This window comes from Plectropomus leopardus, chromosome 14 (assembly GCF_026936395.1).
Source record: "Plectropomus leopardus strain MGB_pleo_1.0 chromosome 14, ASM2693639v1, whole genome shotgun sequence".
In the NCBI taxonomy this organism is placed as follows: Eukaryota; Metazoa; Chordata; class Actinopteri; order Perciformes; family Serranidae; genus Plectropomus; species Plectropomus leopardus.
Window position 1 is genome coordinate 20,344,905 of NC_142189.1, and position 13,817 is coordinate 20,358,721.

At 43.9% G+C, this 13,817-nt stretch overlaps 1 protein-coding gene across 2 annotated transcripts in view; it reads left to right on the forward strand.

Moving 5' to 3' along the window:
• LOC121953319 (latent-transforming growth factor beta-binding protein 2-like) overlaps window positions 1-13,817 on the forward strand; it is a 106,344-nt gene that overhangs the window by 79,568 nt on the left and 12,959 nt on the right. For both annotated transcript variants that reach the window (XM_042500339.2, XM_042500340.2), the window contains exons 23-31: window positions 4-129; window positions 325-450; window positions 1,375-1,500; window positions 2,021-2,146; window positions 3,083-3,208; window positions 3,442-3,561; window positions 4,143-4,268; window positions 6,167-6,289; window positions 8,155-8,283. In XM_042500339.2, coding sequence (XP_042356273.2) covers window positions 4-129; window positions 325-450; window positions 1,375-1,500; window positions 2,021-2,146; window positions 3,083-3,208; window positions 3,442-3,561; window positions 4,143-4,268; window positions 6,167-6,289; window positions 8,155-8,283 — 1,128 coding nt within the window. The remainder of the gene's footprint in view (window positions 1-3; window positions 130-324; window positions 451-1,374; window positions 1,501-2,020; window positions 2,147-3,082; window positions 3,209-3,441; window positions 3,562-4,142; window positions 4,269-6,166; window positions 6,290-8,154; window positions 8,284-13,817) is intronic.

The window sequence follows — 13,817 nt, forward strand, 5'->3', positions numbered from 1 at the left end:
CAGACGTGAACGAGTGTGCCCAGGGTGACTTGTGTCTCGGTGGCGTGTGCGCCAACACGGAGGGATCCTACACCTGCACCAGATGTAAGGCTGGCTATAAAGTGTCTCAAGACCGACAGAGGTGTGAAGGTAAACTCAATCTCCAGCTTATTCAGTCAAAACCTTTTGTGCTGTTACAGCTGTTGAAGACTTACTCAACACATCTCAGTGGCTTGTCAGCTCACCATTCAAACTCCCGTGCAACTGAGTTCCCTGTGAAATTATTCAGTCTTTATAGTGATCAGTGTCCATGCATGTCTGTGCTGGTGCACGTGTCTCACCCAGATGTTGATGAGTGCCAGTCCCTGTCTACCTGTGCCAACGGGATCTGTCTTAACTCGGAAGGCTCTTACACCTGTGAGAACTGCCCAACAGGGTACAGAATATCATATGACGGGGAGCTCTGCGAAGGTTGGTTTAACACCACTGTTACATTAATTTCTGCATAATGCCGTATGTATATTATTCAGCCTGACAGAACTAACACTGGCGGGGTTAGTGGTTCTTACCTTTCATCAGAAATTTGTTTTTATGCCTCTGCGCTGTCGACAGCCATAGCCGCAGGCATTATATATTCAGGTGGTCCATCCCATTCTTGTGAATGTGATATCTCAGAGACACAATGAGGGAATTTCTTCAAATTTGGCACAAACATCTACTTAGACTCAACTATGATATAATAAGAATTTGGTGGTCATAGGTAAAAGTCATAGTCACTGTGACCTATTCTGTCTCATTCTTTTGAACATGTAATGTCAAGAGCACCATTACAGAATTTCTTAAATTTTGCACAAACGTCCACTTGGACTCAACAATGAACTGATTGGATTTTGGTGGTCAAAGGTCAAGGTCACTGTGATCTTGCATCTGTCACATTCTTGTGAATGAGACATGAATGTGAAGAGAAAACATTAACTTGGACTCAGCAATGAGCTGGGTAGAATTCATATGCTTATTATGACTAAAATTCCACATAAATGATAACAATATAATTTGATGATATTGTTTATCCAAAGGGTCAAAGTGAACTTCATTATGGCATCAAGATTCTGCAGAAACACTCATCTTGCCATTATTTAATGCCATAATTCAGTAACAGAAGGAGAGAGCATCGGTTAGATACTGAATTGGTGGCCTTTTTAAAAACTGTAGTGCGTGTATCAATCCTCTGTGCTGTCAGGGGAAAATGTGTGAAGCAGTAATGTTTTCACAAATATGAATGTAAGCCATAAGTGTGACGTATAGCCACTAGGTGATAATTCTAGTTCTTTTTTTCTTGGCTGTAAAGATGCCTGTTTCCTGCAGCGAATGTCTAACAGTCTGTTTTGTTTTCAGATATCGATGAGTGTGCGCTGCCCACTACATGCCCCCTGGGAACATGTACAAACACAGAAGGTTCCTTCACATGTATCGCGTGTCAGCCTGGTTTCAGAGTCTCTGAGGATGGACAACAATGTGATGGTGAGGCTTTTGGCTGTACTTGTGCAGGAATGCTTATACACTTGAGCACAGGTGTGTGTGTAGCGTCTATTCAAACATGCCAGACCTTGCCCTAATACCCAACAAAGCTACGGTTAAGGTGAAAGTGCCAGCTCTGATGAACATGTTTCCTAGCTGGTTCAGGCTGTGTATAAACAGCATCAGGTGTGACAGCTTGGACCTCAAAGCCTCATCATCTGAGCCCAAAATCCCAAAATACTCCTTCTAGACATCACATCATAGCTGGATCCTGGACCCATCCGCCTCTGGCACCGCTCATCTGATCCTTGCTCAACACAATGATACACCAGCCCTCAAATAGAACAAGATGATGTCAGGCTAATGTTCTGCAGATAGGTCAGCTAAAAAGATAGAAGTGTCGACATTTGTAATTTCTAGTTCCAATGACTGGCGATCTAACTGATTACAACTGGCGGGCTTTATTTATTTGAAGCCAGAGATGGTAATCTGTGCTATGATGTGTCTATGTATTTGTGTCCAGATGTGAACGAGTGCTTGGTGGCTAACGTGTGCCCACGCCAGCTGTGCTTGAACACTCCAGGATCGTACACCTGCAGGAGCTGCGAAGCCGGCCTGCAACTGTCTGAGGATGGTTATGGCTGTGAGGGTAAAACTACCTTTCTATTACCTACCTTCTCAGAAAACTTTGAGCTGTCACTATCGTAAACATTGTACCAAAGTTACAGTAGACCACAGTAAAAAAAAAAAAAAAGGATTAGACCCAGAACATGATTATAGAAAGTCTTTACAGTGCTCAGTAATTTGTCATGACATGATTTATGAGATCAATGCAGTGAAACGGCTGCTTTGACGAATCCGGGGAGGTTAGATCTGTCATGACTTCATGGGAAGCAGAAAAGGAATGGCTGTTTAAATGGATTCAAACATGGCCTCAGTTAGTCATATATACTGTGGTGTGTTTTTGAATGGGAGCGTGGATGTAGCCCAGGAGGAAGATCCCCCGCCGATATGTGTCTTTGTGCTGGGAAAAGGTTTTACAAAACAAGCCCAAGTCCAAGTCGGCCTCTGATAGGATTTTAATGGATGCCTCTGATGCCATGGAAAATATTAAGGGCTTAATTTAAAATGAAGTCAGCCACTCCCCTGCCTTCCACGTATTGCAGCGAGTTCGCCCCGTTGAACTGTTCACCCAAAGGCAAAACTGAGCCATCTCAATCACTTAACAATGGCCTGCACTATTTTTCTCCGTAAGAAATACAATCTGCACCGGCTCGAGGAATTTCCAATGATCACATAACAGCGAGCCAGTGACTGTTTGTAGATACAGTAATTATGTGCCACCTGTAATAGCTTGCTGTTTTGGATTCGATGACCCTCCTGCATACTTATCTTTCCACCCTTTTTAATAAAACACTGTCAGTGCGATCTAATAAAGGGGGCTTTGCTTACTGTATGTTCGGCACGCACACACATCATTTATAATAGATAAGACAGTGAACGATCAAAAAGTGGACTCTTTAGAGGTTCCCTTTGCTTAAGACGATAAACTAGGCTAACCTTTCCTTCTTCTTCTGTATCTTAGACATTGACGAGTGCCAGATCCCAGGTGTGTGCCCCACGGGTGTTTGCACCAACACAGAGGGCTCCTTCTCCTGCATGGCCTATGAACGCGGCCTCACGGTGGCACCCAACGGGCTCTCATGTGAAGGTACGACACAGTGGGTGGCTCACTGTGGTCAATATATTTCTGTGCAATCATTTTCATTTGCCATCTGTTCCAGCACAGTATGACCTAGTGTAGTAAGAATAAGTCATTACTTGCCAATGTAGATGATGCATGACTTTTCTGACATACTCAGTGTGGTCTGGAAGTAACATTTACAGCTGGTGTGAGTGTGTCATACTTATGACGTCTGTCTGTGTGTGTGTTTGTCAATGTAGATGGGAATGACTGTGAGGACACCAGCCTGCGTGAGGCAGGCCGGTGCACCAACACCATCGGTTCCGACAGCTGCTCCTGCCCCGATGGTATGGAGCTGGTGGATAGGACGTTCTGCAGAGGTAAATACACACACACACACTAGTGTTGTCAGAAAAATGATTTTTTTTTCTCAAGGTCTTTTTATCAGTATTTAAAGTCATATAAAGACAATAAATCACAGATACAATTGGAGAAATACAATAGCCCTCCCAAATATGTCGGTTAAACACAAATTACTGGCTGATGATTACTTGAATATTTCCCGATTTTGGCGCCATACTTTGTGTAGGAAAATATACAAACAGTGCATGAGAACAGCCTGCTCTTATTGTTAATGCTAACAGTCATTCTGCTGTTTTCTGCTACTAACCAAGAAAAGTGAAGCTGAAGTTATCATGTTACAGCCTTTTAATAGAGTCATCTTCAAATAAAAATTATAATTTTATGCACTCAATGTCAATTTTTTTTTTCCCTATATATTTCATTTCTATATTTCATTAAGGTATTGAATCAGAGTTTTAAATTCCAGTGTTGTGACGCTGGAACGCTACTAAACTCTGGGTCATCTGAAAGATAAAACACACCATTAGTGGTTAACTGCTTCTTGTGCCTTACCTCATGTTGGCATCTTGACACAGCTGTGTGTGTATACTTGTGACAGATATCAATGAGTGTTTAACTGACGTGGGGATCTGCGGGGAAGGAAGCTGTGTGAACACTGAGGGCTCCTTCATGTGCATCTGCCCTGATGGATATACCACCGTCGATGGAAGGACCGGTTGCCAAGGTACAGTAACGCACTGGCACAAGAGCAGCAATAGCAATAGGAAATTATTTCTCAGATGATTTTATGGGCTTGGTGTAATTGGGTGAGGCAAAGTCGTAATTAGAGAAAGTTGGTAATAATGTTCTAATGATTTCAGCCCATATTGCTCAAGTCAAGGTTTTCATTCAGTGCAGGCTGGCTGACAGGCAATAATCATAACAATATACTTTATTTATATTGCACTTTTAAAAACACAGTGCCTTACAATAAAACCAAACACATTTAAAACACAAGGAGAATAAAATGATGAAATGAAAAAAAGGGCAAGAACTAAAAATCAAGGAAGATACTGATAAAATAAACAGCTCAGATAAGAGTTCCTCACCTCACTGTCCTGGGTGCAGACGCCCAGCTTAGGACCCTTGGCATCTGTGCTCAGGCCAGTCTCTCTGTGTAATGGGCCGTGGCCTCATCAACTGTCTCAGCTCGCTCTCCGTTTGGACATCAGTTTGATGTTATTCCAGCCGCACCCAGTGACCCACTGGTCACAGTGATGGGGAAAAAAAAATGTAGCCTGATCATCAACTAAGGAAGGCTTTTCTTTTCAACAAACTGGAGCATTTGCTGTCAAAATACATGAAATAACTCTGGCCAGGATGTCAGAATTGGATCAGTGTTTGTTCTGGTGTGTCTTGCAAGTGCAGTTAGAGGTGAAATCAAGTAAACGGCAGGACGTCTGGCAGTGATACATGCCGTCGTGATGTGAAGCAGGTAGGTTTGAATCAATGGGTCTAGGTCTTTGCAAGCCGCTGGCACGGTCCTTGAAAGGGCAAGGTTGACTTACAGTAGAGGACTCGGTTCAGTCCTTGAACAGGGACATTCCTCTGCTGAGGCTTTGGCCTCGGTGCGCCTTAGACATCGTACACAGACTCTGAGCAAACTGCTCAGCCCGCATCAGGTACTTTGGCTGCCCGCCACAACAAATACAGGGCTCTAATTATCCTATAAATCAGCAGTTGTCGTATATTTTCTTGCAGCCTGCCATTGTGTGTACAGTGCTGACACAATGAAAGCCAGACCCCTCTGACATGAGCCTGCAGAGGAAGGAGTAGGGAGGATGAGGGTATGTGAGTTTATAGGGATGAAAGATGGGTTTAGTCAGGTGAGGCCAAAATGATGCTTGGCCGTGACCAGGCTGGTCTTTCAGCGAAAACAGACCATACGTAATAAAGGAATGACAGCAGACTGAAACACATCTAAATTTAATACAAATCAACAGGTTGTGCCATGGCCTTGCTGTGCCTTTCAATAAAAGCTTTGAAGTTGTTGAATTAACTCCAAAACTATCCAGTCAGCATATTTATGTGTTTACTTATAGTCTGGGCTATTGTTTTTTTTCTCCCTATCTTTGCAAACTGGTGTTTGCCTTGTCGTCTCTGAAAGATTCATCTGATTATCAAAGGTTGGGAAAGGAGGACAGGCTTTTCCCCAGCGATGAATTTTCCCCTGCTTTCCCCATCTTTTACCGCAGCTCCAAGTGCCTTACAGTCATGCTGTAATGCCGCAATTATCCACAAATCTACAGCTAATCAAGCATGTCGCGTTCGTTATTAATTTTTATGAGTTGGGGGGAAATGTTCTCAGCCTGAAAAGCTGAGGTAGACTTTTTTTTCCTCCTTTGTTTCCTGTTTGCCAGCGTACTGTTAAATGCTCCAAATGGCCAATGAATCTGGTGCTCAGACAAGTGCTTGATTACACATTCTTATGAAAAGGAGTGGTGTTCCCTGTGGACTTAATAAAGACAGAGGATATATAGGGATATTTAGGGATAATCAATATGTATCAAATCTTGACCCACCCTTTCTCCAATTATCTCTTAATTTGTCTGCCTTTCTCCTCCCTCCCTCTCTCTGCCTCAGATGTGGATGAATGCAGTAAAGACAATGTTTGCATCCGCGGCAAGTGTCTCAACACTGACGGCTCGTTCATGTGCTTATGTGAAGCTGGCTTCAAATTCAGCGATGACACAGCTGACTGTGAAGGTAAGAGGGGATAAGGCCCTGTCTACACGCAGACAGATATTTTTTCAATAAATAATTTCCTCCTCAATTTTAAAGGTGCAGTGTTTAGGATTTAGGGGGATATATTGTCAACAATAAATTGAATATATTAAGTATGTTTTCATTTGTGTATATTCACCTGAAAATAGAAATGGTTGTATTTTTGTCACCTTAGAATGTGCCATTTATATCTAAATGGATTGGGTCCTTGACAACTGAGATCACCATGCTGCACCGCTGTGTTTCTACAGTAACCCAGAATGGACAAACCAAACACTGGCTTTAAATACGGCAATTTGTCTTTTTGTGTCAGCCACTGTAGTTAGCAGCCCCAAAGCATTGGAAACGCAGAGATTTTTTAATGTAAATCTTCTTTGTTCGGTGTTTTTACCGGCTTAAATCCCCTGGTCTGTTTGTTTTGGAGAGTAAGAGATCTGTGCACATAATTCTGCTCCTATTAAAAACCTCTTAAACAATAAATACTGTAGGCATTCTAACTGGCATGTCTTACTGCTAGATGCCACTAAATCCCCCTGAATCTTAAACACTGTTCCTTTAAATGGAAAACCTGTCCACACAATCTCCGTCCACGCTCACATGCAAAAACTACTGCAAACTCTCGCCTGTGTGAACTGTCTTCTATAGTCTCCTCACAAAAGTAGCGTTACCTTTTTAAAAACACCTACTGGAGATCTCATAACCATTGATTCCTCTTCAATATAAGGATAAGGAAGTTCTCAAAGATAAGAGTGCTCTGGACATAAGAAAATTTTCCCTCTGATCCTCATCAACAATAATCCCCCCCCAGGAAAGAGTCCCACCATCTGCTGGTTCGACCAGGCTACGGTCCAGAACTGTAGCTTCTTGCGAACAATAAACCACGGACGCTAAGGAGAACCAAACAACACTGGGAGCATCACTTCCCCTGTAAAGTGGTGCAGCAATACGAAGTTCACGTAAAAGCAGTAGATAGATCAAGCAGTGATTACAAAACGTAATCAGACGGGTGGTCTGCTGGTTTGCAACAATTGGCACGGGCAAATCGAGGAGATGAAATCGATTGTTTCCCAAACACTCCGTGCAACATGTCTGCACAGATACAGAGCAACTGGAGTTTTGAAAAATCTGCGCCTTGGAAGGCATTTTAGTGACCTCATAGAGGCCCAAACATAGAGGAAAATATCAATTTTCAAAACAATCTGTAAACATGCGGACAGGTCCGAAAACTCCCTTATGTATTTCATAGTGATTGTTGACCTCTTATTCTGCCCTGAGGTTTCTACTCTCTGAGTAAACCAACATGTCAGCATTAACCGTTTGATCGTCACGCTACATTTAGACTTGAGCATACCCGGTATAGAACAGTTGGCTATGATTGATTATCTATAGGCAGTGGGGACGGGGCTCCAGTGAAAGTGTCCAAGCCTGGCTTAGAAGCTTTCCTCCTCGGCCTCAGGAGCGAGGGGTGCCTGGATTACATGGCTGGAGCCCTGAGCTCCCTCTCCCCTGAGGGAAGTATGAATGACCCCATTGTGAGCAGGAGGTGTTTCTCCCTCTGGAACGTCTCCCTTTAGCTCCTTCACAAGTTCTTCGGTTGCTGTGATAATATTGTTCTTGGCCATTCCTGTTGCCTGCTGCGTTTACTGAGGACAGCCACACCGCAGGCCTCCTGGCCGACTCCTGCTGTACAGCCATTACACTGGAAGCAGAAGAGCAGTGGAGGGAGCACGAGTGTGTGCGGGGGTTGCATGCGTCCGTGTTAGTGTCTGATTGCACATGTGTTTGCATTTGTGCCTCTGTTTGTCAGTTACTAACCAACATCTGTCTCTTTTTCTCTCACTGTGCAGACCAGAATGAGTGCAAAGAGTTTGGAAGCTCAGTGTGTGGTACCTGGCGCTGCGAAAACACCATCGGCTCCTACCGCTGTTTCATGGGCTGCCAGCCCGGCCTCGAGGGAGAGGACGCCACAGACTGTGGTGAGTGGTTAAACCGCGTGTAGTTAAGAGACTAGCACACACAATTATGTTAAGAAAAACAGGCCCATTTTGAGGCTAACTGACTTTAGAGTGAAACAAAAAATGTATGCATCGTATGCAGCAACCTATTTTTGTACCATTCACAATTTGGGCTGTAGTTAAAGATAGATGGGAGTGTAGCCTCAGATCAACTCTGCATACTCTTCAGGACTCTCCCTCTGTGTGTAGATAATGATATCTGTTTGGCATCCAGACACAAAGAGGCTGATGTGAATCAAAAAGCTATCAGGTACTCGAGGTCTCCCTGCACAGGAGGCCATGGGGGAGAAGTGGCCCCTGAAATTGGGGCACTTTAGAAAGAGGAGTGCACTGTTATTGGAGGCGGTGTGTGAGGCCAGCTGATAATGGTCTCATCCTCCGGACAACAGAGCTAATGGAGTGGCTCTGGCAAAGACACTAGTGGAACCTGATCACTGTTGCTCTTCTTTTTAGAGGGGACACGATTATCTGGGCCTTACCTCTTTTCCTCCCCTATGGAGGAGCCCAGTCACCTGGGTTGACTGAGAAAATTTGCACTTACGCTACATCTGGGCCCACAGCTGTCCAACAACAACAACAGAGACATTTCCATGACCACCAGAATACATGAAGCTTTCTGTGTTTACTGGCAAGATTAGACACCTTGGGCTTGAGATATTAATGTGGTTTGTTGCACAACGATTTGAGTCTATCTCTCTTTATTTTGCAACGTTGCTTGTCTTTGTTGCTCTCATAGCACCAAAAAACAACAAGTCTGGTGTATGAGGAATACAAGAGACCAAAACAAAAGGCCAAATATTTTCCTCATATTAAGACAGAATCCAAACAGTCACCGGAGAGAGTGACAGGCGAGGAGGGGAAAGCAGTCTGAGAGCATCTGAATGGAATGATGTGTTGGACTGCAGATGGAAGCTGTGGGTGTTTGCGGGTGATTGTGTGCGTATGTGAGTGCGAGTGTGTGTGTGCATGTGGTTAGCTGTGGGTTTCTGCATCCCAGCTTGTGTGTTTGTGTTAGAGAAGGAGAACCAGAATCCGTTGTGGAGATGCACTCCGAGTACAGTGCAGCGTCAAATATTCTCATGACCCTGAGTTTTTATTGGGCTATCAACAGATGGAGATCAGGGGAGAATATGCTGATCAGTGACAGATCAGACCTCCGCCCCCTCCATCACCCTGATCCTGGCTACGTGTGGCTGCCTCCTTGCTGCACTTTATGGTGTTGCCTGTCTGGCACCAACTGAAGAGTGCTGGGGCCTGCAGTGTGATAAGGGCAGATTGAAACCAGCTGCTGACCTCCACTGCTTCAGTGTCAGAGTGAAACGCTGCTAAGCAGCTCATATGGGTTTGAATCAGTGCCATGTTATGTGCTATGAGTTACACATTTTCTTACCTGACATGTCCTGCAGACATTGTGGAATCTTTAGATGGGCCCCGATTGAAAAAGCTTCACATTGTCCCCTGTGGTGCCAGAAAAATACCAGTTCACTTCTTCTGTATGGCTGCTAAGAGGGGAGTGTAATTAAATTACAAAATGTAATTGTAATCAGTTACAGTCACTGGGGAAAAAAAAAATATATGTAATTAACTTGAAGTTACCTATAAAAATGCTGGTGATTACAAGGGTGGTACATCTAAATATATTTGTTTAGGTAAAAGCTAATATGTAGAATAAAACATTAATTCTGTTCACCTTGCAAGAATGTTTTTGTGTCTATGTCCAGATAGGCTACATTCATTTTGCAGTGTACAGACAAATTTTAAACATTGAATTTGCCCCACCTCTCATCTGCCAAACAAATCAGTGCGCTCTGCACTATGAGTGTGCCGTGCAATGTTGTCAGACATGAATGCTTCAGTGCTATCAGTGCTAGAAGTTTAAAACATATTATCCTTCTTAAATCAGAAAAGGGCTCTAAAGTCCCCAGTGCACAACCCCCCGCACTAACACCTGCTAAGATCCGGATTTTTCATTTAATGGGAAAAGTTATTATCTGCATTTACACCCGCATCATATGCCTCTGCTGTAGTCACAGGTATTTATCCGCTTTATAGCGCCAATCGGCTATTATCTGCAGTGATCGAACTACAGCAGTCACGTGAATGCGCTAATTTCAGCCCCTTTGCTGGCACAATGCATTAACGGGTCACCACTAAATACCGTCCGCTTCCATCTAAACAGCACTTGAACGTCATTCCAGATGAGTCAGCACTGAAAAAAAGAAGTAACCACTGTAACATTTTCAATGGCCTCCATCAGCTTTCCCCTGTTTGCTGACCTGTTTTCCAGTGTTTTATCCAAATGCGTTCTTCTGTCAAATTATGTTTCCCTCCTTGTAAATGCGAGCACCGCTGCCTGCTGCTTGTGGGTAGGGTAAGGGCTACGTGTTTAGCTCAGGTTTAGGCAGGGGGGAAGCACCTGTCTGTGACACAGAATGTGACACATCAGTTAAAAAAAAACTTGTTTACCAATAGTGCAAATGCTGTCAACATCGACATCATGGATGTCGTTAGGACTTTTAAAGTTTATTGCCCTCTTTAAAACATCTGCTAGAAAAGTAATAAAAAGTGATAGGTTGCATTAGTTTGATGAAGTTATTAAATTACCTTTTACATTTTTACTGGGTGACGAGTAATCTGTAACCTATTACGTTTGGAAGTAACCTTCCCAAACACTGTTGCTCAATTGTGACAGAGTCCGACCATCTTTCCCCTCGTTGCTATGTTGTGACGCGAGCTGTTTCGTGTTTTCACTCGACCCCACAACAAACACTCGCACAGCTCAGCATTGACTCACAGCTCCACTTTGAGAACCAAGCCCTCTCGCCCTCAGAAGCCCGGCGCTGCACACAATAGTGGCTTGTTTCACCTTACAGTTGCAAGTTGTGGGAGATGCAGCCGTCACCCTAATAAAAGTCCAGGGAGGGAGCTCAATTACTCCGGGGCATTTTTGTCTGCTTGTAAAAATCATCAAATATTTAAGAAGAGGCCAGACACTGTAATTTGCCGTTTCTGAGAGGGGCGTTGTTTTATTTTTACTCACCGGCCTTCGAAGGGGCAGCGGTTGTCTTTGGCTCTGCTCGCAGCACTCATTTAGATTTAGAGGCCATAATACAAAAGGGGAAAACAGGGGTTTTTCCACAGCGGAGCGTCAGCTGCAACTGTGAGGGCTGTCGTTTTACCGCGATGCTGCACAGTACACAGGGCTCCTTTGGGCATGTGAAAAAGGCAGTGTGGAGTCGCAGGTCATTGTTTTTTAGGCTTTAATTCACCATCATGCTCATAAATTCCCCCAAGCTATGCCCTTTATGTCTTTAATAAGGCTTTCCCATGGGCGGAAATTGTCTGTGGTCACACTCCCACCCCTTTAAACCTATAGAAATCTAAAGACTTTACCATGTGTGTGTGATCATGCTGCTGGGCTATGATGTTTTTTCTCAGAAGAACACACATGATACAACAGTTTGACCGTCACTGTAGTTAACCCAAGACAGGTTGTAGATGTTACGTCAGATAAAGCACACAAACACGCTTCCCCGAAAACAAATACCTCACCTCATCCTTGCCCAGTCGCGTGTGAAATAACCTCTGCATGTGGGTCCAATCAGACAAGGGGTTGCCCAGAGAATATGGGAGAAGTGTGGGCTGCAGAGGGTGAGCCAACAGTCACTGATTTCTATATTCTTGTTGCCTGCCCCCATGTGCTCCAGATTAACACATGGCACAGAGACCCATACCATTAACCCCCAACCGCAGCATCAACCGGATCCAGGAAGCAGGTCCTGTGGGGTCAGACCATTAAGATAGGTGCCTATTGGGCTGGGTCGCTCTTAACCTCAGCTCCACCCACCTCAGCTGAACTCCTCACCCTTCGCCCCTGCTACAGATCTTCCCACCAGGCAATTTACAGCTCTGCATGTGTCCTGACGTAACCGATTATTACATGGAAAGACTAAGAAAGGCAACCCCACGTCCTGCTGGTGTGAGACTAGCTCTTGGTGGAGTTATCTCATTTTGCATTATTCATTTGTTCCCACAAACCATTAGTGATCAGCAAGCAGACTCTCTGCTTGGATCTACGTTACTGGTCAAGTAATGCCGCTCAAGTCAGATACACAGAAAAACAAAGGCCATTAAAATTGTTTTGGTCTCGATGCTCTCATTACTCCCCCGGACGATTCTTTGATTGCATCTCATCATCGCAACATGTGGTTTGCAACAGATTTTGTTCCATGTTACACATGAATGAAAATCTGCCTGCAGACACTGATTATTTTATATATTAGCGGAGAGCTTTCATCGCCCTCCTCCCAGACCTCCCAGCTGGCCGCCGCTGTCATTCCAACATTCCAAACTCCACTTAAGCTCTTCACACTTGAGGAAATGTTCCTCAAACTCTGATATATAATACTTTTCACCTTATGCTGAGAATACTCTTGATTAAACTGTGGGAACATTCTTCCCCAAAATGTATTTTTCAATTACTTGTAATATGTTGTAGTGTCCAGAAAGCTTCGCCACATCTACACCAGTTTGGCATCTCACTCCTCAGCTGCAAAAATGCAAATCCAGTGGGTTGGCGGTTTTCAGTATGTGTCCATGCATTCTCCCTCTATCGTCTCGCAGCCATTTAAGCCCACAAGTCTATTCTAGCAATCCTTTTCAGCATTTCCTGTTGAAGGTTTTACAGAACGACAAAGGCAATTTTGTCTCTGCAGTTTTATTAGCTTGTGGGAGCCCCTGTCTCTGACCCTGGAGGCATGTTAGAGAAGTTGCCAAGTCAGGACAGGAACACTGACAGAGGACTTGTCCCCCAGCAAGCCCGACAGAGTAGTTGTCTGTGTTGGAGGGGAAGAGCACTCTGGCCAAGCCGCTGTTCAAATCAAATAGCTTGTGGTTTTTCTGGCCTACTTTCTCCCTTTGCTCAGTTGATACAGCCTTTACGAGTGTTCGGAGGCTAAATAAAACGGGTTTAGACAATATGTGAATGGCTGCGCTTTGCACTCCATAAAGCAGCTCGTTTTAAACGCTGCCACTGGACTTGACTTTTTGTCCGAACTGATATTTGGAACAGCCTTATCCAAAATGAGCTTTACAAGTATGAGACTGTTTAGTGGAACTGATCAAAATGTAATACGAGTATTCAATTTGTTGTGATTTTATTGTCTGCATTTTTCCCCCCTGTTTTTCTAAAACTTGTGATCGCTCCAGAGGAGTTACTATTAGTCATGGAAACTCTGAATGGAATGGTCATGGAGGGTTGTTATTGTTAAGACTACAAAAAAATTCAATCATGCTCATGATAAAACGCAGTGGTGTGTCCTCTAATTTCATTAGTGCAGTTCATATCAACTGTCAAATGTAATGTTCCCGATTTAACGACTTTCAGAAACTATACAAGCAGTGACTCAATTTCGTCTCTGACTGAATAGTTTCGCCTTTGTTTTTTATTTCTTGGCTGAAAAGAACAAGATGTTGGTTCTAACATGAGTTGTGTA